The sequence below is a fragment of the Bacillus rossius genome, chromosome 13, assembly GCF_032445375.1.
Source record: "Bacillus rossius redtenbacheri isolate Brsri chromosome 13, Brsri_v3, whole genome shotgun sequence".
Lineage (NCBI taxonomy): Eukaryota > Metazoa > Arthropoda > Insecta > Phasmatodea > Bacillidae > Bacillus > Bacillus rossius.
The window spans coordinates 28980331-29004782 of record NC_086340.1 but is presented as its reverse complement, the minus strand read 5'-3'; the positions used below and the strand labels follow the sequence as shown (position 1 = coordinate 29004782).

The 24452-nt window shown below is 37.5% G+C and overlaps 2 protein-coding genes across 2 annotated transcripts in view; one reads left to right on the top strand and one right to left on the bottom strand.

Annotated features, from left to right (window-relative positions):
• Nucleotides 1–24452, bottom strand: part of LOC134538612 (hemicentin-2-like) — a 331364-nt gene that overhangs the window by 205619 nt on the left and 101293 nt on the right. The gene's annotated exons all lie outside the window — the stretch shown is intronic.
• On the top strand, nucleotides 13035–22901 carry LOC134538414 (uncharacterized). Its single transcript, XM_063379714.1, has 2 exons — nucleotides 13035–13233; nucleotides 19129–22901. Exon 2 carries the CDS (start codon nucleotides 19173–19175, stop codon nucleotides 21258–21260), a length of 2088 nt encoding a protein of 695 aa, XP_063235784.1. The 5' UTR covers nucleotides 13035–13233; nucleotides 19129–19172; the 3' UTR covers nucleotides 21261–22901.

Genomic DNA, 24452 nt, shown 5'->3' with positions numbered 1-24452 from the left:
GAATGATTGTGCTAGAAACCCCCTACGTAACATGTTAAGCTGTAATCGTTGTAGCAGGTTGTTAACACGAATTGACATCTTAAAAAGACATGGTAGAACATGTAAAGTCAAGACTACTTACGGCATAGAGGACACCGATGGATCCACTGACTAAAGAAGAGTGATCTGCATTACGACAATAATTTTTCTTGTCCTGAGCGTGATGGTATTAGCTCATCCGATCGTGAGGAAGAACATAAATTGAAGGATGCTAATGGCTTCGGGAAGACTGAAACTAATGGAAGTATCAACACCGTGAAAAGTGAGAATACATTCAAGCCTATATTCAGTAGATCCTCCATTCTTTGTAAAAATGATGGACTCCTAAAAAGGAAGCATGAAGACGATGAAGACACTTCGTCATCATCGATAGCGAATTCATACGGTAATCTGGGTGAAGAGGATGTCTTCTACAGTGATTGTAACAGTGACTCTGAGGCTGTTGACAAAGGCATAGACTGTGATGAAGCATCTAGAGCTGACAAGATCGAAGAATGTGGCGATGTCCTGAGACCGAAACGATGGAAACGTCGTGTTATAATAAATAAATCTGATAATGCTTATTATGATCACTGGGACGATTGTGATATTAACAGTATTTATAATAAACAAGCAAGTAAGATGGTGGTAGAAGAGATTGATTACACATCATGGAAAGATCCAAACATATTGGTTGACCGGCTAAGACTTCTACATGGCTCGCTTTGTGCAGGAAACTATTCGTCCATCAAAGAAATATCCTTCATACTCAAAGAATTGAGGAAAGCTGGTTACATACAATTTTGGCTTCTTTTACTTGTATTTGTGTTATGTTGAAAAGTAATTAAATATTGAAAGTAAAAATTTAATGTTTTTATTTCTTGTATTCTGATTTCCAACTAAGCCTGTGTGTTTCCGCTACTGTATGTGTGATCATTCCGTTTCCTGTGTTTACTGTGTGTATAAGTTTCGTTTCCTGTGTGTACTGTGTGTACGTTCTGTTTCCTGTGTGTACTGTGTGTACGTTCCGTTTCCTGTGTGTACTGTGTGTACGTTCCGTTTCCTGTGTGTACTGTGTGTTCGTTCCGTTTCCTGTGTGTACTGTGTGTATACGTTTCGTTTCCTGTGTGTACTGTGTGTATGTTCCGTTTCCTCTGTGTACTGTGTGTACGTTCCGTTTCCTGTGTGTACTGTGTGTATACGTTTCGTTTCCTGTGTGTACTGTGTGTACGTTCCGTTTCCTGTGTGTACTGTGTGATCATTACATTTATTGCACGTAAATTGCATGTATTGTGCGTTTATTGCGTACATTACGTGTTGGAGCTGATGGAGCTGTTGGAGCACTTGAAGCTAAGGAGCAAAATGTAGATGGATCTGATGACGTGAATTGTAGCTCTTGGAGCCTGGCGTATATTGGAGAGATCGAATTTTTTTTTCTCGATCAAATGATCCTCTTTTTTAATTTGTAGATTTGACTCTAGTATTATTGTTAATGTTTCTTGATTTGACTAGCGTATTATTTCATACGGTGCATGTATATAAGCGAGTCCTAGACAGCAGGTCGCTCAGTTTGTTACTGACGTCGGCGGTGTAAGGATCGCCTAGTTTGTTTCTTCTGGTGCATAAGTCGTGTCAATTAGCTGTTCTTGAGACCTCGATGGCATCTTTACCGTCTTTAACGTCGAACCCGATGGAGGTTGTACCGTCCACTACGGGAACCATGACGACAGCTACGATGGAGAAGGTGCAGATCCCGTTGGCAACGACGACGTCAACATTGGAGGAGATTTCAACACATGTGATACCACCATCATCCGAAGTTTCATCATCAGCAATGGATTATTCAACTAATGAAGAGCGTACATTGCGTAAGTGCAAATACTGTGACGCATCATTTACTATCACCTCAAATGCTCGCAGAAATTAAAGAAGCAGTTGTTCTAATAATGTTTAAAGAATACAATTTCAGTGCAATAAGTGCAAAAAACTAATTTCACGTTTTGATAGCTTACATCGTCATTATAAAAAATGCTCCGAGAAAGTTAAGTGCGAGTATAATAAACATGGTTATTGTTTTGACTCTTGTGTTGTACCGGCTGATGAGTCTATATAAGTGAGACCCTGGAGATATGGACTTCAGTCCGTCTCTGGTTGTGGTGATGAACGGATCGGATAGTTAGACTTGTATAACATAATAGACCTGTATCTAGCTATTCTTGAGAACTCGATGGCATCATTACCACTATCTACCAACCTGGATCGAAGGTCTACCATAATCAGTGCAGAACACGATGACAACGACGTCTACAGCTACACCTGCTCTCTCAGCACAGCAGGAGATTTCGACGGGTGCAACATCTTCCGCAGAGCAAACCTCAACGGCTTCAGAAGTTAACATGTCAGCAGTGTTACAATGGTTGTCAACAGTTCCAGTGGCATTGATGAAGGAAGGAGCATCCAGCGGTGTTCCATCATCCGACTGCACGTACTGTGAGAAGATCAAAAACATGAAATTACGGGATTATGTAATACACAATTGTAGTAGTAACTCTGAACGCATTAAATATCAGTGCAACAGATGTTTAAGCAAGTTTATATTCTATGGAAGATTAAAACGGCACCTCAGGAATTGTGATAGACTGGCTGTACATTCATCGGAATCAAGCTGTATATTTTGTAACAAAACATTAGCAAATATTCAAAGTGCACGACGACACGAAATATATCACTGTCCTTTTAATGAAGTTGATAATTCGTCTTTGTGTGAAAATTGTGGTGTACCAATATGTCGACCTGATAAACTGAATAGACATTTAAAGTCATGTAAAGGACTTAGTCCGTATAGTAAGAAGACTGTTTGAATCGAGATATCCACGAAACTTTGGTAATTTGTCTGTGTATATTTTTGTACTTGTAGTTGTGTAGAATTTATGTAATAAAAGTATTTTTTAAAAGAACTTGCGGTGTTTTTATTATCTCAAACCTGTCACTTTTGTGGTATTTTTTAAAATTACAGCTGTTTTGTTTCGTCCAGGGATCGAACCGAGGACAGGAGCGGATAGAATCAATATGTAAATTAATGAGTGATTTATTTATTTAATTAATTAATTTTGGAACTTTTCCCGAATTTCTAGCTAAATAATTACGGATTTTCAATATGGCGGCCAAATTTCAAGATGGCGGGTGTCACAGAAATAATAATAAATTATTACTGCACTCTAGCGGATAAGAATTAAACTACCATGGCGTCAGCGCACTCTCGCCGACGGTACAATGATGATGGCTTCCAGCATCGAAGACATGATGGTGGACATGATGTCATACTAGATGACGATATATATGCTTTGAAAAAAAAAAGTGGTGGGAGTCAGTATGCCAGCAGCCACCGCGGGGGAAGGATCGGTCGTCATTATTATTTTTTTGCCCTCACTGGGTTCGAACCGCGGACTCCGAGCTCCGTGTCGTAAATGTTTGTTTTTTAAAACTTTATTAAATTTTATTATTTGATTTTTTTTATAATTTTTAAAATTTTTTTTCGTGGAAATCGGATAATAAATAAAGATTTTAAAGATGGCGACCGTAACGGAAATTGCAACGGTGACGTCATCATCCAAGATGGCGGTCATAATCCTAGATGATGTCAGAGGCTTATCGGAGGCTTTAGACATGGATGCTTAAGCCTCTTTTAGGAATTAGGGTTCTTTCTAGGACAAAACATCTTTTGAGGATTTTCGAAATCCTGATTTTTGAATTGAGGAATTTTTTGAGATTTTTTGGTTGAATTTTTTTTCCACAGAAATGGAAATTTTGGCCTAATTTTGGTGATTTTTGAGGGTCAAAGGTCAATGTCCTACTTGTCCTGTTACGCTGTGTCCCGTTACACTCATCCTAGATGGCCGCCGTGACGTCACAATCCAATATGGCGGATCGGACACACAGCTGCACAGCCTGAAGCCTGGCGCTGGAGGAACCAAAACATACTACTGTCGAAATAAGAAGCTACCTCGCTCCCTCCTTTTTCATATGTGGATAGAATATATATATATATATATGTTTTAATGCAGTTTAACGCTCCCTCCTTGATGACGTGTTGTTCACATTTTTGTTTAAAAATACTCATTCCATTTTAATTTTTTTTTACGATTATTCCTAGCGAGTTAGTTCCTTTCAAGCCATCAAACGAATTTCTAGCATCCAAAGGCTTGTTTTGCTAACCAGAGGGAATTGGGCGATTATAGCATTATTGAAGATATGAATATGCATGTTCAAGTATTAGGTTATTTGTAAATGTGCAAAACAAGCAATTTGATTCTTGTGCAGTTTTTAGCAAGATTAATTGTCGTATCAATATTTTAAAATGCTGGGTCTAAATAAAATTTGTTTTCTAAATACGTGAAGTAAAATTTTATCCCAATAACCAAAAAGTTGAAACACATGTGCTATTTACATGTGTAGTAATATAGGTACTTTTATATTCCATCTCCAATTAAAATTTATAAATAAAGTTGACAGATCGACATAAGAATTAGTAACTTTCGTTTCAATAGTAGAGTACTATCTCTAATAAAGGATTGTTAAAAAAATGCTTTATTTAGGCATATTGTAATTATTATGTAGTAAGTAAAAATGATTTTTTATTTAAAGAAATTGTCTTTTAAATCCCAGTATCATGAAACTCCTATGCATAGTCATAGTTTTTGTTAAAACAGGCAGAGTGTATTGGTGTTGGATTTCGGACAGCTCATATATAGAAATATTTATACATATAACTACAAACCAACAAACAAACTATATGGTTATTTAAAACACTATTTAAACAAAATATCCCCTATATGTATATATATTTTTTCAAAATGTAAGCTATCCAAAAACAGTTTTTTTATAAAAAGAAGATACTCTTTAGTAGATAACAACTTACCAATTTGCCATGATTTTACGTCAAATAATAACAAATTCGTTTATTGCTTTTAATAATACATTATATTAATATCAAGTCTTATATTTTCTTTTGCAAAGTGCATAAAAACGCAATAATTTATCTTGTACTAATTCCGTAAACGTATTTTTGAGGATTTTTGATCTGATGTACCTACTAATATTATTTCAATCTTAACATTTACAAAAAAAAACAGAAGTAAATAACTTGAAAGTAAACAAAAAATCAAATAACGAAAGTTGACACTTTCAGACAGGTTTACATGGTCGGTTTAGTCCGCAGGCACTTTTTCATTTAATTCACGAGTTCCATTTTTGATGGTCGAGGACTAGGTTTATTATTTTTTTTTTTTTGCTTTTTAAAGTCTTGAGCTGGAAGTACACACCGGCAAGAGGAAAAACGCGAAAAGAGGATGGAGACGACGGGGCAGAAGATAACCCCAGTAGAAGAGGGCATAAGGAACGCTAGCTGAACACGGTATGTGTGTGTGTGTGTGTTTGGGATGGGAAGTGGGGCGTAGGGAGGCATTTCCCCAATCTGCATTCCTGCAGAATGACCGCCGGTTCCTGTGTGCGGGGAGGCGAATGAACTCCGAAACGAAATGGCGGACAGAGAAGGGTAGAAGGGGTCGAAACAGGATGGTTTGGGAGCGAAGACAGAGCTTGTAGCGTACAGAGACCACGGGGTAAGGTAATGAACGAGGTGTGTGATGGCAGGCAGAGATGCTTAGGAGGCTGGAACGGTTTGGTTCTTTTCACACGCCGCCTACCCGCCGGCCGCGTGCTTTTGTTTGGTCGGAGCAAACATCTGCCACTGCGTAACAAAGCGTGCTCCTGTGTGCGGGTCCTTATTTGGAGGGCTGTTGTTTTCTCGCGGCAGTGAACATCTAGAACATCTTTGCCACGCGTGGTTCCATACTTGGAGATCTGTTGTTTCCTCACGGCTGTGAATATCTAGAAAACCTTCGCCACGTGTGGTTACATACTTGGAGAGCTGATGTTTCCTCACGGCTGCGAACATCTAGAACATCTTCGTCACGTGTGGTTTCTTACTTGGAGATGTAGAACACCTTTACCACGTGTGGTTCCATACTTGTAGAGGAGTTGTTTCCTCACGGCCGTGAACATCTGGAACACCTTGTCCAACGTGTTGTTCCATGCGCTGTTGTGTTTGGCATGAACTTATTTTAGTGTCAAGGAAGGTCTGAAAACACTGGCCACTTTTGTAATTGAAACTTCTTCACAGTAAGTCGAGTCGAAGACGTCATCAGAGTGTAACGGAAGTGTAACGCTCAAAGTGGTTGAATGAAGATAGAGTGAGGAGTTTCATGATTGGACGCTCCATGGGTTGTTTGCGTTATAGGACACTTGAATATTTGCGCACTTACATAATCTCGAACTCGCATATTTACACATATTCCTAAAAATCCTTATACTTCTATTATTGAAGTTTTACTTGTAACATGCATGGTGGCCAAGCACCCATGCGAATTTTTTAAATTTATTTTTTAATTGGTAAATTAATTCATAACGGAGTGATGTTATTTTGAGGCTAGTCATTTACTTTCATAGGCACAGGAACTGAATTATTTTATTCATGTGTGAAGTGAGGTAATTAGGGTCCATGTAATTGTCTCACATTGACAAATGTAAAAATTAATACCGGTAGTATCCATTTTAAATGTCATTTTAATAACAATAAATGATCATTGTTTTAGAACAGCAACAACCTCGTGAAGATGTTCGGAAACAAAGTTGAGAGACCAATAGTGGCAGAAGAAAATGTAGACCATCGGTACCACATTTGAGAACTTTCATATTTTAGGGAAAACACATGGCATAGACTGTAAGGGTTAATGAGCTATCATAGTTTTTGAGGTTAAGCCAAGTCTTAGTGGCAGAATGAATGTGCTACAATTAACCTTGACACTTGCAATGGACCAGGAAAACAAAATATGTTCATTGTGTCTCCACCACCAGAACTCAAACGGTATTTTACAGGATGTACGAGGGCATATCAACAAGTAATGCACACGTAAATGTTTAAGTAGGAAAATAGTAGTTGAATATTGAATTTTTTTTAAAACAAAAAATGGGAGCTAGAGGGTGCTACTAACTGGGCGCAATGGAAGATCTCATGATTCCACGTACCGATAGCGTTCGTCAGTCACCGGTAATATTGCGTTATTGATGACATCGTCCAGTGTGGAGGAGTGACGAGCTGTGATAAGGTTACTTTTCGCAAAAGGAAAGGAAGTGTGAGAGATTCATTCGGAGATGGTGGAAGTTTATGTAAAATACAGTATTGACAGTACTGATTCGTGAAACACAGCAGGGATACGTTTGGGAAGTTTAGGAGCACCTACCCTACAGCCCAAACTTTGCACCCTCAGATTTCCATCTGTTGGACCCGTGAAGAAGTTCCTCAGCAGTAAGGAGTTTGACTCTGACGGCGAACTCCAACGGGCCGTGCGCTTGTGACTCTTCTCGCAGCGGACGGAGTGCAATGAGACCGGGATTCTCAAACTAATCAATCATTTGGGCGAAATTCCTCAACGTGCATGGAAGTTGTGTGGAAAAGTAATGAAAGGGTAATACTTCCATTTCTGTTTTACATTGTTATTTATTCATTTTTTTGCTTTAAGTGCGTTACTTATTGATACGCGCTTATGTAATATCGTACAACTAAGACCGGCCACAAAAAAATGTATTCACTGAACTGCGAACACTTTGTTTATAAGAAAAGCATATATTGCTTCAAGTCGAAGCAAGTATAGCGTTTCGCTCTGCATTGCTGTTGGCATCATCAGAGTTGGGTAAACAACTGAGAACTGGAATGTGGTAAGGCTCTACACTACCAGTAGTCTTCAGACATCTTCCTATTGGCTCAAGTGACAGCCAATCAGGTATTGTCTTTCCTTCCATTGGCTTCTGTATTAGCTAATCATTTTTGGCCTCTTATCATTTGCTGTGTTTGTAATTTGGAGTTTGTCCCTGTGTTGCTGAGCTCCAATTGATTTATGTTAAAGTTCACGTCAGGGACAACAAACACGGAAACCACAGATCGGCCATACCAGAAAATTCTTCTGTCAAAAAACACAGCGAGGGCTTCGATAAATTCAAAACAATAGCTAAATAGAAGATTATAGGAAGATGAAAGTCAGAAAAGCCATATAAATATTCAAACACCCAAAAAACATTAAATAGTGTATTGTTACAAACTGAATAATACAAAGACAAAAATAATGAGGGGAAAGTGCAGTTGGAAGAGGCCTGGCAGTATATTGGACATCGGAAGCATAAGACACTATGTTCACGTTGGGCAAATTGCACTTTTAACCATAAACTTGAAGTTATTTCTAGGGGCAAAAACACCAAGATTTAATATATGTCAAAATATTACTTGCAGAAAATAATTGAGTGAATAAGTGAGGTAATATTTAAAATTCTTTAGTATGATCTCATGAAAAATATGGTTTATGTGACATAGTGTCTTGTGCCTCAGAAGTACAGATGCATAAAGCCTTACCACCTTTTAGCTCTCAGTTGATTTCTACTTGATTGCCTTCGGAAAAGCAGAGCGAGAAGTCGGTACCTTCTACCGCTTTGTTGCGGTTCAACCTCTAAAGTCAAGATAGCTCATTAGACAATGGCCGAGAATGTATACTGAGGGCTTCCTACACCGGGTACATCCAATAATGAAACAGTCGAATGTAACTGCAAAATATAATTACTGTCTCATATTTACACTAGTGAAACATGGTATAAATAAATTGGACAGTAAAGATACCAACCGAAGGTTCAACATCGTACACAAATGTTCGGTTCTGACATAGAAACTATATCTGCATTAATTCTTTTGTCTATTTTAAAATTAAGAATATGTTCTTCATATAAGATGAATTTATTTATTATTATATATAGCTGTTTAACTGATAAAGAAGTTAAATAATCTGCATACAATTTCTGAAGTGAAGACATGATATTAGTCGGAATTGTGGTGCCCGTGAAGACTTATTTTTATTTTGTGTTGTGGTGCCTGTGGTATTATTAGTCCGTTTTGCGGTGTCTGCGAAGACGTATTTTTATTCGGTGCTGTGGTGCCGATTAAGACGTGTAATTAGTCGGTGTTGTGGTGCGAAAAGTTGTTTTTAGTCGGTGTTATGGTGCGAAGACTGGTTTCTAGTTGGTGTTGTGGTGCGAAGACGTTTTTTAGTCGGTGTTGTACACTGTTAAAATTTTCACCTTCCATTTAGGAAGAATGCTAATTAAAAATTTTCCAGGGATCTTCGTAAATTTACCGCTATCTTCGTTGATTTACTGCCAATTATTTAACTTACTTTGGACATGCATCCAAACGAATATTCTTGGTGTATTAAAAAAAAATAAAACATTAAAAATCTGGTTAAGTATACAGCAAGGACACACTTCTTTTGTCCACATGTGTGTTTAGCTTTATTAACAACGAAACATACAACTCAGAACAGGAAATGCGGCATAGATTCCACGAAGATTCAGTAATTTGAACTCTATTTGAGTTAAATTCTTCGTGAAAAAAATTTCCGTAAATTTGCTGTAATTTCTAACGGCGTGGCGCCATTGAAGACTGGTATTGAGTCTTGTTGTTGTGTGCCAGCGAAGACGTGTTTTCAGCGACATCGCAGACGCGACGAGTTGTCGCGGCTCACGGAAGAAATTCTCGGAAAATAAAAGGAAAACTCAGTTTACGCGTTTCCTCGCCGGCGTCCTCATAAAACAAGCAAGCAAGCAAACAAGCAAACAAACAACGAGAAATGAGGAAGGGGACGGGAGATATACGCTGCGACGCGGCGGCGAGCTGTGAAAGAAGTGCCGTGGGAAACAGACGCCCTGGTCCTCATCTGCAGCAGTTGAAGCTGAGTCACTAGCGCTTTCACGGCATGAAAAATGGTGATCTTCATGACGGAAAAACGCCTTTGCTTAAAACATACAGTGGGAGAGAGATGGACACGAAAATACGTATTTGTTTTCAATTGATTTATAGTTCATATATAATTTTTATATTTTAATGTTGGATATTTGGCTTTGTTAAAGCGTAACTAACTTAATGAAGAATTGGATGTTGTCAGCGACTGACTGCTAACAATAGCTTTGCCAGTGAAGTAATTTACGTTAAGTAGCGAATTTTTTTTTGTAAAATGAATTCAAACGTGAAAATACTGACATTAAACACTCATTCAATTGCTTTAGAAAATATCTTAATGCGAGATTTAAATATTTTTTAGTATATTTATTTATTGATTTGTTACATACTTGCCAACAATATTTAAATACTTTTGGGGCAGGCACAAAATACTTTTTGAATAGGCACAAAAACTTTTGGGCAAGCACAAATATTTTTGTAGCAGGCAAAAATACTTTTAGGCAGACACATATACCTACTTTTGGGGCAGTCACAAAAATTTTTGGGCAGGCACAGAAACTTTGGGGGCAGGCCCAAATACGTTTGGAGAAGGCCCAAATACTTTTGGAGCAGGCACAAATACGTTTTGGTCAGGCACAACAACTTTTGGGGCAGGCATAATTACTTTTCGGGCAGGCACAAATACTTTTTGGGCAGGCACAAATACTTTTAGGGCAGGTACAAATAATTTTTGGGCAGTCATAAAATACTTTTGGGGCAGGCACAATTAATTTTGGTCAAGCACAAATAAGTTTGGGTCAGGCAAATTGGTTATGGGCAAAAAAATTGTTGAAAACAAGATAACGTCTAATTCCATCTCTCCCCTTTAATGTGGCTCCCTGGTTAGGCCGCCAAAATGCGTGTAGAACTTCAAGTAAAAGCGTGACCTGAACAAATACATTGTAATTTATTTATTGAGCCTGATTGCAGGAGATCTTTTAATATCACATATTTTATATGTGACAAATTAAAACTGCAAGAGGTTGAAAATACAAGGGTTGGAGAACAAAAAAAATCGTAACTTCCTTCGTAGGCACATAAAATTAATATAAATAACATATTTATCTTATATATTTTTTTATCTAAATCCCTTATCTGAGACAATTTTTGATTGGACGAACCATGGATGCAAGGGGTTGAAAAAATTAGAGGTAAAATTGAAAAAAAAATCTTAACTCACTTTGTAGGTACACTATAAAATCAGCTCAGATTGTTTGTAAATCATATAATTTTTACCTAAAACTTTTGTCTAAAACAAGTTTTTATAATATAAAACATTACTGCATAGGGTTGAAAATACCTGGGCTTGAAATAAGAAAATAAATAAAACTTTCATAACATGCACTGTATCTAATTGATGTTTATTTTTGATTACATTTTTAAATATTGTTGAAAACTTTTGTTTTAAGTAATTTTTATATCAAAAAATTATTACTGCAAAGGGGTGAGAATAAACAGGATAAAAGACAAATTGTCATTACTTTTTTAATAGATATACTATCAAATACGTTATAATTTATTTTAAAACTCTTTAACTTTATCTAAAACCATTGGCTGAAACCATTTCAAATGAAACAAATTATGACCGTAAAACAGGGGTTGAAATATAAAATTAAAACTAAGTATCAAATTCGTCGGAATTTATTAATAACCATCTTAATGTACCTTTGTACAATAAAAATTATAGACCACGTATTAGTGCAACGCATGAAAAATGGTATTTGGAGGTCAAACATAAATGCATAACTACCTTAGTAGGCTTAATATGAAATTCGTTAAAACATTCAATACTGGATGCATTAAGTTAAAAAAAACATTCAAAATATTTTCGCTCCATAGCATATGAGAAAATGTTAAATCGATATCTTTTTTAAATATTTTCTAACAATAGGATTTTATGAAAGCTAAATAAGTTCTCAAAATGATCAAGGAGTTTACAGACGTTTCCACAATATTTCCAGAAGATGTAGGTAGTTACTTCGAAATCTACCTGGGTCTGTAGGCTGTGCCGAAATAGAATTATTTTCATTGCCTGATGTTATATTTTATCTCCTGTCCAGATTGTGCATGGGGGAATAAAGTTAATGAGTTTTTTTCTTATAGATATTTGGCCTTCGGAGCGGGTCAATGAAATTACCAGTAAAGCGTACAATGTTATGAAATCCAACCTGTAATCAAATAAGAACGCAAGCTTCTCACATATCTATACATTACACATGCCTATTTAAGTTTTGTTTTATAGTTTCGTTTTGAACATTGGGATGCGAATAAATGATAATTAAGTTATTTTCAATGGTGTTTATAGAGACATAAAATAAGGTTTACACTATTGTAAGTACTTAGTTTAATTCGCTTTTAAAATACTTGGGTAAGTCGTTGAAGTCAAACATTTTGTGTTGTGTCGTTCCATTGATAAAATGGAGTGATTATGACCAACAAGTTAGTTTTATACAATATATTAAAAGTACACGATTTGATTTTTTACTGTCACGTTATATTATAAACGAGAATTTCCAGGACAAATATTGAGTGCCATTGGTCTGAAACATTTTATGTAGAGATATTAGTTGATTGCATTGTGGTCTGTGGTTAAGTTTTAACAGTTTTTTTTACTAAAAGAGGTTTGTGATGAAGTAATTAGAAATTATAAATAAAGTGAATGACAGTATTTTAATTTTTGCATTATTTTTCTCGGTTATTTCGCAACGTCGTTTTAAAATTAATTACAGTACTCAAGATAAGGCATAATAAAGGATTATATTGTCGCGTAGCTCAAAATTATCATTAATTTATTTAATTAGTTTATTTGTTGAAAATACAATTTTAAATTCTTTTCGCTAGTTCGGGACTTGGTTTCCCTCACGCTAAGATGGGGTAACACCTTTGTTGGATTTGGGTTTGCGGGGGGGCTGGAAGAGTGCGAGTCTTGCACGTCTTTGTCTGGGAACGCAGGCGTGACCGCGTTTCAGCCAGGCCAGCTGACACGTTGTTTGCTGCAGTTCCAGAGAAACGCGGCGCAGACTTGTTTGTCGTTTGTTTTTGAGGCCAGCTGAGAGCGCAGATTGTGCGCAGTCGCCGTGCGCAGGCGAGTGTCGCAATCTAGCGGCCGGTTTTCTGACTACGTGGGCAACCTGGCGCGGCCGACCGCGCGGCCGGCTTGTTGTAATAACTTTACGTGTTTGTAAAACACAGGAAAACTTCCCGTCAGGATGTTTTCCCCGTAGGGGTTTTGCGGCCAAGAAAATAGCTTAAAAGAGATGTAAAATGTTTTCGCGGGGCGGTAATCCTGTGGAAGGCTGTCATGCTGCCCGGCCGCGCGGCGACTTGGTAATGGTTAGGTGAGTGCTATCGGAAATGGCGCCTGAGTGATGCCGGACTCTTAGCCTTCAGTGTTTCTTCGTAGTTAACTTTAAAAATTCTCGTTTGGTGTATTATTTGCTCTTATAAATAATTTGTTCTTAGAAACTTAGTGGTTTTAACGTGTAATACGTTGAGCACTACAGTTCCCTTTTTATTTTCAAGTATAACTCGGTAATTTGTTTGCATCACGATCCTTGTCTTTTCATGTAAATGATGACGTTATAAACTTAAACTAAATAATTTCTAAAATCCGTTTCGAGGTAGTGGATGTTCTTAATAAATTTTAAAAATGAAGTTGTGGAAGAGCTAATGAAGCTTGGTATCACTGGGTGGCCTGGAGGAAATTATTACGATTATGTTAATGTGTTAGTACTACTAAGAAAATCTTATATATGGTTTATTGTTTTTCTGTCGGAATATCTATAAGGCTGGTAGCGGACATGGAAGGTGCCTCATTATTTGTCAGCTTTATTTAATTGTTATAAATAAATGTGATTGTTCTATTGTTTTTAGGTTACTCTTATTTTTTTCTCAGTATCCTGATTTTCTATTCTTGTATAAGAATACACCTACTAAGATTCAATCCTCAGTGAGATGCTCTATGGCTAGTTAATGTTTTGAGTTTCTTATGTTCAGAGCTACATTTTTGAAGAATTGAACCCCCCCTCTGAAAGTGAGACGTGACAAATGGTGGAGATCGCCGGTTAGTAGGTATAAAGAATGTTGGGATACTGAAAAATAAATTAAGATAAGAGTGTTAGGTGTGGTCTAACATTTTGATTTATTTTAGTGAAGAAGAGCATGCAGTGCAGCTGGTGTATTAAGATTGATGTGTTTATAGGATTAATTGTTTAATGATAATAAAATTTATTTTAGGTTATTTCAGGAAACCAGTGGGAGACCAGGGATGGCTGTATTTGTCTAACAATAATTAATTTAAGGTGAAATGTGAAATGTATGCTTAAGTTAAGGACTAATGAAAATAATTTAAGGTGGAGTCTATTAGGGATGGCTAGTAAATACACAATTGAAATATTGGATGACAAAGTAAAAAACCCTGAGAACAGTGATAGTAGTTCTTCGTCAGATGATGAATCATTGAAAGTGTTAAAAGATAAATTAAGCGACATAAAACCAGAATTGAAAGATCAGAATTTAAACATGGAGACAGGCAGGTGTTTTGTGGACCCGGGATATTTTTTTGGAAAGAGATGTGAGGAGGTTGAGGAATTTTTAAAACAGTTTCGCAGAGCAGCCAAGGTAAATGGGTGGAATGAGCAAAAATGTTTGTCATACTTGCCTACATTTTTGAGAGGGCCTGCTTTAAAATGGTATGACAGCTGTGAGAGCACATTGGAGAATTTAACTACATTTGAGGAATTAGCAAATAAATTAAGGGATGCGTTTGTGAGAGTGGGTCACATAGAGGACTTAGAGTTAAGATTGCAGGCGCGAGTACAAGCAGTAGATGAACCTTTCGAGTCATTTGTGTACGACATATTGAATCTTTGTAACCGACTTGATGCTAAGATGAATGAAGCTAGTAAGGTTAGATATGTATTGCGTGGGTTAAGGCCAGACATTGTAGAGAAAGTTATGCTTTTCCCAAACAATACTGTGGAACAGTTACTAGGTAATTTGAGGAATATTGAGGCAGGTCTGTATTACGCTAAAAATCATGAGAGGACACAGTGGGTAAATTCGAAACAGGAACAAGTACCTATCAGAAATCTTAAAGAAATTCAAACACCAGAAAGAGAATTGTCATCTATCAACACGAGAATTGAGGACAGTTTGATAGAGTTTAATAAACAATTAAAACAATTACGCGGGGAACTGGATACCATGAGATTACAGGCACAACCAAAGTCACAGTTTAGAACTCAGGGAGGAAATTACAAAAATAACAGTACACTAACACAATACCATCGAAATCAGAACAACAATTTTTTCAGGCAGACCCCAAGTAATTCATTTCCAAAAATAACTGACAGACCACAGTGGACCTCAGATGGTAGGCCGATTTGTTTAAAATGCAAACGACCAGGTCACTTGATACGAGATTGCAAAACGTCACAACAGGGAAACTAAATAGGGCGAGAGTCGGTCGGGGTGACAACTCGTCCCTTGTTAACCAAATGTCTCTTTTACAAAATGACGGTATTTTAAGTCAGAAGACAAAAATGTTCGGAAAAGAAATCCCCGTTTTTATCGATACAGGAGCTGCGGTATCACTAATTGAGGATAGATTAGTACCGAAAAGTTGTTGGAAATCCGCAGAACCAAGAGGTTTTACAGGAGTCTCAGGAAGAGTTCAGAAACTTAATAAGATGGCCAAATTAAGATTTAAATTAGGACAGTATGTTTATTCACATGCGGTAGGTCTGGTGGAAGCCCCAATAAAAGGGATCATTTTAGGATGTGATTTTTTAACCAAATATGGAGCAGAAATTTCTTGTAAGGGAGGCCAGAAAATGTCATTGACCATAACACGTCCTGATTGCTTCGTAAATACCACAAATACCGAAATAAGGGAGGTTAAAAGCCAAACCAAAGTAAAAAGAGACAAAATTCAAGTAGATCAAAACCAAAATCGGGTTAATCATAATGTAGGTCAGGATGGAACACAGGAGTTAAGCCAAATCGAGCCAGAAAATATTTTCAGGTTAGGTTGTGTGACAGTTCACAATCATGTTAGAGTAGAGCCAAGGATGCATCATCTTATCGAAATTAATTTTGAAGGAAATAATTTACCTGATGAGGTGCTGATAGAGCCTAAGGAGGATATTTACAACAGATATTCTGTACTTGTACCTAGGAGTATTGTAAACAGAAAACAGCATACTCACATTTGGGTTACTAATACTACTAACCAGTCAGTTACTCTTCATAAGGGAATGAAATTAGGATATTTAAATGAGTTTGAGGAAACACCCAGTATCGAGAACAAAGAAGTAACTAAGGTATTACAAGCTAGAGATAAAAATAATGTCGATTTTGATGTGTCTAAATTAAACATTAATCCAGAGTTACCAGAGGAACAAAAAAACAGACTGGTAGAGTTGTTGTATAAATATCAAAATGTTTTCAGTTGGGACCCCAGCCAGATAGGGAGAACAAAAGAGGAAGTAGTTTTTCTGGATACAGGGGACAGCACACCCATATCATCTGTACCTTATCGAGTTTCTCCTGGGGAACGGGAAATTATTCATAACATAGTACAAGAACACATTAAAAATGGGATTGTGAGACCCTGTGACACGAGTTGGTGTTCACCAGTTGTTCTTGTTAGAAAAAAAGACAACGATTATAGGATGTGTGTGGACTACCGTCGTTTTAACACTATTCTTAAGGATAATAAATACCCCCTTCCTCGAATAGATGATTTCTTAAGTCACTTGACTGGTGCTAAGTATTTTACTCACTTGGATATGAATTCAGGATACCACCAATTGAGAGTAGCTGAACAGGATCAGGAAAAAACTGCATTTGTTACCACCGATGGTACTTTTTGTTTTGAAACCCTTCCTTTTGGTTTGAAAACCGCTCCGTCAATTTTTCAGAGATACATGGATAAGACTTTGGCAGGGTTAAAGTGGGGTTCATGCTTAGTCTATTTGGATGACATTCTAGTAGTGGGCAGTACGTTTAATCAACATCTTGACCGATTAGAACAAGTTTTTAAAAGGATGCAAAATGCTAATTTAACCTTGAAACCGTCAAAATGTACCTTCGGTTATTTTGAAACCGATGTGTTGGGACATTTGGTTAACCATGAAGGGATTAGACCCCACCCCGATAAAGTAGTAGCAGTGAAACAATTTCCTACACCTAAGGACCAACGAGGGGTGAGAAGCTTTTTAGGCCTAGCTTCTTTCTATCGTAAGTTTATAGCAAATTTCTCTCAGATTGCGAAACCCTTGTCGACATTGCTAAAGAAAAATGAAAAGTTTATCTGGACCGACAAGCAAGAACAAGCATTCCAAATTTTGAAAGAAAAGCTGATTTCTTCCCCCGTGTTAGCTCACTTCCAGGAAAACCAGCCCATTGAAATACATACAGATGCTAGTACCTTAGGGATAGGAGCCACATTGTTACAAAGAATTGATGGAAAATTACAACCTATTGCCTATGCCAGTCGAACTCTCACGTCAGCTGAGACTAGATATCCTATAACTCACCTTGAATGTTTAGCCTTGATTTATGCTTTAGACCAGTTTCGGCCTTACATTTACCTGAAGCCATTCAAAATTGTAACCGATCATCATAGCCTATGTTATTTGAATCGTTTGAAATTTAATGCTCATAGCGCAGGAAGGTTAACCAGGTGGGCATTGAAATTGATGGAGTATGAGTACACTGTATGTTATAGTAGTGGAAAAACTCATGTACATGTAGACAGTTTGAGTAGAAATGCTGTCAACACAGGGACAGCCCTTGACGAAGAAAAATCCCTTGAGTTACCTGTTTTTGTGATGCATGATGTGGATTTAGCTAAGCTGCAATATTCTGATGTGAGTCTAAGACCTTTAATTTCTGAGTTGACTCAACCGTCAGGAATCGATAATAAGTTAAGCCGACAAGCGAAAAATTTTTCTTTGCTGAATGGTGTTTTGTACAAAAATATCTCTAACCCAAGTGGTAGAGACAAGCTATTAGTAGTCCCAGAAAGCTTAAAGGCTGAAATTCTGAGGGAAAGTCACGACAATCCCACTTTTGGCGGTCACTTAGGAGTAGTTCGCACCGCAGACAAAATTATACGTCGTTATTATTGGACCAATATGCTAAAAGAGATTCAGGCCTATGTAAGGAGTTGTAGGGGATGTCAGGGGAAAAAGGGAGTCCTCAAAAGAAAGCAGGGTTATTAGAACCATTACCTATCTGTGAACCTTTCGAACGTATTGGTGTCGATATTTTAGGCCCTTTTCCAAAAACCGTGTCAGGAAACAAATACATTCTTGTTGCTATTGATTACGGTACTCGATGGGCGGAGACTAAAGCCACCCCCACTAGTAACGCCAATGACGTAGCTAAGTTTTTACTAGAAAACATAATTTGTCGCCATTCTGTACCATGTTCCATATTGACAGATAGAGGAAAAGTTTTTACTTCCAAAGTCGTTAATGAATTACTTAGGTTAATGGATGTACAAAGTTTGAAAACCTCAGGATACAGGCCAAACACAAATGGATTATGTGAAAGATTAAATGGAACAATAGCAATGATGCTATCTCAGTATGTGGCATCCTCACAACGTAATTGGGATGAATATGTACCCTTGGTCACTTTGGCATACAACACGGCGAGGCAGGAAACATTAAAATTTAGCCCATTTGTGCTCATGTATGGTAGAGAACCTGTATTACCCTCAGATGTTCAATTAAGTCAGCCTGTAGAAGATGAGGACAGCCTTCGACTGCGTACTCGTTGGAAGGAGATCCTGCGACAGTCCAGAGAGAATTTAAAGAGACAACAGGGTATCGATAAAAAAAGGTATGACCGCAGACGACGAGCGGTGACCTATAAGATAGGACAGGAGGTTATGGTGTACACACCTGTTCGAAAAAAGGGTTTGTCAGAGAAACTATTGCATAAATGGTTCGGTCCTTATGTTGTGGTGGACAAATTGTCTAATAACCTGTACAGGTTAAAGAAGACGAGTCGAGGCAGAGATGTTTACGAAGTTACAAACGTAGAGAGAATGAAAAATTTTTACAGTGTATAAGTTATGATAAGTTATGTAATAGAGATTTTTTTTTTGTGGTTGTGGATAACTAAATAAAACAAAGAGAGAGAGAAAAAAAAAATAATTCGAAAGTTTTGTAACACTTGTAAACAAAAATCGAGCCTGTCTAATATTTAGTTTTGTATAGAATTTTTACAGAGTCTTAAGGCGTGATCATCTTCCGTACTGACGATGAGGATGCTACACATCGTCCTGGTGCTCCTGCAGCTGGGAAGCAGCAGACAACATCGACCGCTACCTGAAGGAGCAGTGGGGGTGGTTGCGGGAGCGCATTTCGAGCCGATACCTCAGGTAACATTGTACACTTCATCGGTACCAGTAAATTTTAAGGTTGCTTGGCCAATGCAATTAGATGACATTCAGGATAGTATCAAAGAAATCACTTCTTGTCCCTCCAATAGTTCAAGTGAATGGTGTGTTATTTTCAAAGAATTAAAACATAGCTTAATTTATACTGACATGCTAATTAATAAGGTAAACGAAGCAGCAGGGGATGACGTATTGGATTTTCAGTCTCAAGTTCGGGAAAGACGAGGGTTAAATTTCATTGGAGAGTTTTTTCATTGGTGTTGTGACATTGCCGTCAATAGTCAATTGAATAATCTTTTCCTAAATGAACAACAAATGTCAGAACACATAAACAAGATGGAATCACAAATTTTAAACACTCATGAGGCACTGGCAAATATGAGCAACACTATTTTTGTTATAAACGAGGGAATGACCGGAATTCTAAAAAGAGTACAATCAAAATTCACAAATTTGTCTGATTACTTAAAATACCTCCAAGAGACTATGGTGACTAAGTTTTCAGGAATGGTTCAAGACATAGGACATTCATTCCAGTTTCAGGTACTGTTGGCCTCTCAATTAGCCAAACAAGCGCATACATTTACAAGACTAGAGATTCTGGACCAGTGCCGGTCAAATAAAATACCTGCCATTGTAGTTACACCAGCTCAATTGAAAGAGAAATTAAATATGCTAAATGAAATTCTTAATAGGGATGGTTATGCGTTGTCCATAAGTGTATCAGAAGTTCAGAAATATTTTAATTTACCCATTTGTAAATGTCAAGTCCACAAGGAAAATTTATACCTTCAAATTAAAGTACCAATTGTTAAACTAAATTCCAATTGGAGATTGTTTCAGTTCGTCGCAGTCCCATTTCAGTGGAAGAACTCAACTTGTCATTTGGATCATGCTCCGAATTTTCTGGCAGTGGATGGAGACCATCTAATCACTATTCAGGGTAGAAATTTATTAGATTGTAGACCATTTGAAGATAAATTGTGTTTTGTTCCCAGGTTCTCCGGAGATACCCTAGGTAGTGCTTTGTGTCCAAAGGCTCTTTTTCAGGGGATTACCGTTGAAAATCTTAGTACCACATGTGCGTTTCGATGCCATTCCGGAAACCAACTGATGATCACCCAGGCTGGACCAGAGCGGTACTTCCTAACAAACCCGTCAGGAAAATTAGACTTGCAATGCATGAAACATAACAATGAATCTTTATTTTTAGGAAGTGGAGACATCCTCGGAGCTGTAGATATAGAAGTACCGTGTGATTGTCGTTTGTATTTAAACCAAGAACTTAAAATTAACGAGTTGTATCCATGTGATGCGTTAACAAAATCTAAATTTCAATTGGTACATGTAATACCAGCTGCTTGGACGAAGTTACGTAAATTGAAAATTTTCCCTCATCCTACGTCAACACATACAGTTTTTCCATCCTTAATGGATTGTTTAGATGAAAATTGGCCAACTCTAATACCACATTTAAATTTTTCTTTGACAAAGTTTGAAACCCCTTTAGACCCGATTCATTTAAGAGAACCAGAAAACGTACCAAGATTTGTAATGAAAAACTTACAGAGTATTGCGCTTTCCATTGTAAGTAGTGTATTATTATTTATTATTATTAAAAATCCATATCTAGTAGGTATTGGAACGCTACCAAGAGTATCCGCCTTGGACAATGTTACTACCCTTGGCATAGAAATAAGTGTAACTGTAATTACTATATTGGTAATAGTTGGAATGTTTTTAGTTCTGTTATTAAAATATCTGAGAAATCGGAAACCCCTCAGTATGTCTGTAGAAATCTCGACTACAGTAGAAAATGCTGTTCCTTCTACCAGTGGAAAGGTAGAATTAAAAGACATACTAGCCAGAGATAATGGTTGTGTAGCTAAGTTATCCAGTGAAACTGGGGAGGAATTGAAAGTAACCATTTCCATTTGTGATGATCAGTAGTGAATGAATTTTGTTCAATGTAAAGCTTTACCTACGATTAGAAAAATTAGAATTTGATTAATGTTTATGTGAAGGGGCATGCGCCCATAAATAATTTTTATAGAACCAAATAACGATGGAGGGAGAATACCAGGTTCAATAAGGGGAATTATGACGTCAGGACTAATCATTGAGAAAGTGGGTGGGATCCTTTCCGTATTCCCATTTTCCACCATAAACCCCCCCCCCCCCCCTTGTGTTTTTATTATTCAAGAAGTGACATTGATAGTTTTCGTCAATCGAAGAGAATGACTTTTGAGGCGGACTTGTTAAGGGCAATTTCGAAAGGAGTGCGGTTGGGAGAAGAGGACCTGCTTCTACCCATTGCTGCGGGCTGGTGCCCGTATCGTCGAATCGTGTGGTGATGCACGATTACCAGGAGTATCAGCGGTTTGGGAGTGGCCATGTCCAAGGACAGTGATTACGCATCGTGATAGGGTGTGGCCCCCCAAACAACAAATTTATCGAGAAGACTAGAATTATCCATCGTTTGAAACTACTGACCTGACGTTCAAAACAAAGTGTATAGCAAGACAAGGCCAGTGTAGTTATAAACTTTCAACCTACACGTGGACACAGTCAAGTTTTTGTTGTAAATTTTCCTATTAGGTACCTTACCTTATCCTTCCTCTACGAAATGTGGGGGGTAGGCTTTTCTTCAAGATGTTGAATATTGCAGATGAGTTACGAGTTTAGTTTTTGAATAGTTACTTGTTTTAAGAATCTTTAAAAGTTATTTTTGTGTTGATACCTGGTATGACCCTCCTTGGTTAGTTGTGTTGATCTATGTTGATCTCATGAATACTTCTTGATAAACACATGAAAATACGTCATTAACTTAAGTAAGATAATTTAATTGTTTGATTTGTTCACTATTATTTTGATGTTTGAGAGTTTTTTTTTTAGTTGTTTGTAATTGTATGACTCCTGATGCTGCTCATGTATTTTGTGTAGGAATGGTGTCGTGTACCGTGGATGACGAGCAGTTGGGATGAACGACGTCGGGATGGACCGGCTGGGAGAGGCAGAAGTTGGAGTGGGGTGTGATTCTGCAGCTCACAGTTCCGCTGGCTGTTCCTGTCTCTGCCCTGAGTTGGTGCATCTCTTCGCCGTATCCCTCCTGGCTGCTTGCTGTCCCAAGCAGTGCTAACATGTGAAATTTTGTAAAACACACTTGTCCTCCGAGAGGAAATTGTCAATAAGTGCTAGTAGAACTTAGAGTTGGTATTTATACCTAAACAACAACCACTGTAATCACTAATTTAAATTTGTAACTGGATCACATAGAAATGATAGGGACAATTGGTTTTTTTTTTTTTGAAGCAAACTTAAATATTCCCCAAGCATTGTTGTAAGCTTGTGGGGCACAAGCTCCTGCCGCCCGGGGTGATGTCGCGTAGCTCAAAATTATCATTAATTTATTTAATTAGTTTATTTGTTGAAAATACAATTTTAAATTCTTTTCGCTAGTTCGGGACTTGGTTTCCCTCACGCTAAGATGGGGTAACACCTTTGTTGGATTTGGGTTTGCGGGGGGGCTGGAAGAGTGCGAGTCTTGCACGTCTTTGTCTGGGAACGCAGGCGTGACCGCGTTTCAGCCAGGCCAGCTGACACGTTGTTTGCTGCAGTTCCAGAGAAACGCGGCGCAGACTTGTTTGTCGTTTGTTTTTGAGGCCAGCTGAGAGCGCAGATTGTGCGCAGTCGCCGTGCGCAGGCGAGTGTCGCAATCTAGCGGCCGGTTTTCTGACTACGTGGGCAACCTGGCGCGGCCGACCGCGCGGCCGGCTTGTTGTAATAACTTTACGTGTTTGTAAAACACAGGAAAACTTCCCGTCAGGATGTTTTCCCCGTAGGGGTTTTGCGGCCAAGAAAATAGCTTAAAAGAGATGTAAAATGTTTTCGCGGGGCGGTAATCCTGTGGAAGGCTGTCATGCTGCCCGGCCGCGCGGCGACTTGGTAATGGTTAGGTGAGTGCTATCGGAAATGGCGCCTGAGTGATGCCGGACTCTTAGCCTTCAGTGTTTCTTCGTAGTTAACTTTAAAAATTCTCGTTTGGTGTATTATTTGCTCTTATAAATAATTTGTTCTTAGAAACTTAGTGGTTTTAACGTGTAATACGTTGAGCACTACAGTTCCCTTTTTATTTTCAAGTATAACTCGGTAATTTGTTTGCATCACGATCCTTGTCTTTTCATGTAAATGATGACGTTATAAACTTAAACTAAATAATTTCTAAAATCCGTTTCGAGGTAGTGGATGTTCTTAATAAATTTTAAAAATGAAGTTGTGGAAGAGCTAATGAAGCTTGGTATCACTGGGTGGCCTGGAGGAAATTATTACGATTATGTTAATGTGTTAGTACTACTAAGAAAATCTTATATATGGTTTATTGTTTTTCTGTCGGAATATCTATAAGGCTGGTAGCGGACATGGAAGGTGCCTCATTATTTGTCAGCTTTATTTAATTGTTATAAATAAATGTGATTGTTCTATTGTTTTTAGGTTACTCTTATTTTTTTCTCAGTATCCTGATTTTCTATTCTTGTATAAGAATACACCTACTAAGATTCAATCCTCAGTGAGATGCTCTATGGCTAGTTAATGTTTTGAGTTTCTTATGTTCAGAGCTACATTTTTGAAGAATTGAACCCCCCCTCTGAAAGTGAGACGTGACAATATTACAACTTTTTCGTCATAATTAAGAGGTTGTTGACATTTCCTGTTCTCTTTTTGTAATATTCACAGTTAAAAAAATTAACCACCGTTAATCTTTTATACAATTAGTATAGATTTTCCTGGTTATATTTACGTAGTTAATAGAAACAATCACCTAAATTACGTAGAGAATTAAGTACGTTTAAATAAACATCATCAGTTCGTTAACTATAAAAGAAAAAAAATATTACAGATGTTGAGATAAAACACAAAACCTTATTTATGATCTTGTAGTCAAAAATAAAATATATATTTTCACTGCTGGGGGACTGTATAGTTTCTGAATTGCATCTGTAAGTAAAGGATATAATACATGTTAATCAAACAAATGTGATTTTCAACTTTAATGAAACAGAACATTGTCAAAAGTGAACCCTGGTGTTTTTCAGCTGGAATGGTATAAGATAAGCGGCAAGAAGAAACTTTCGCAAAGAAAAA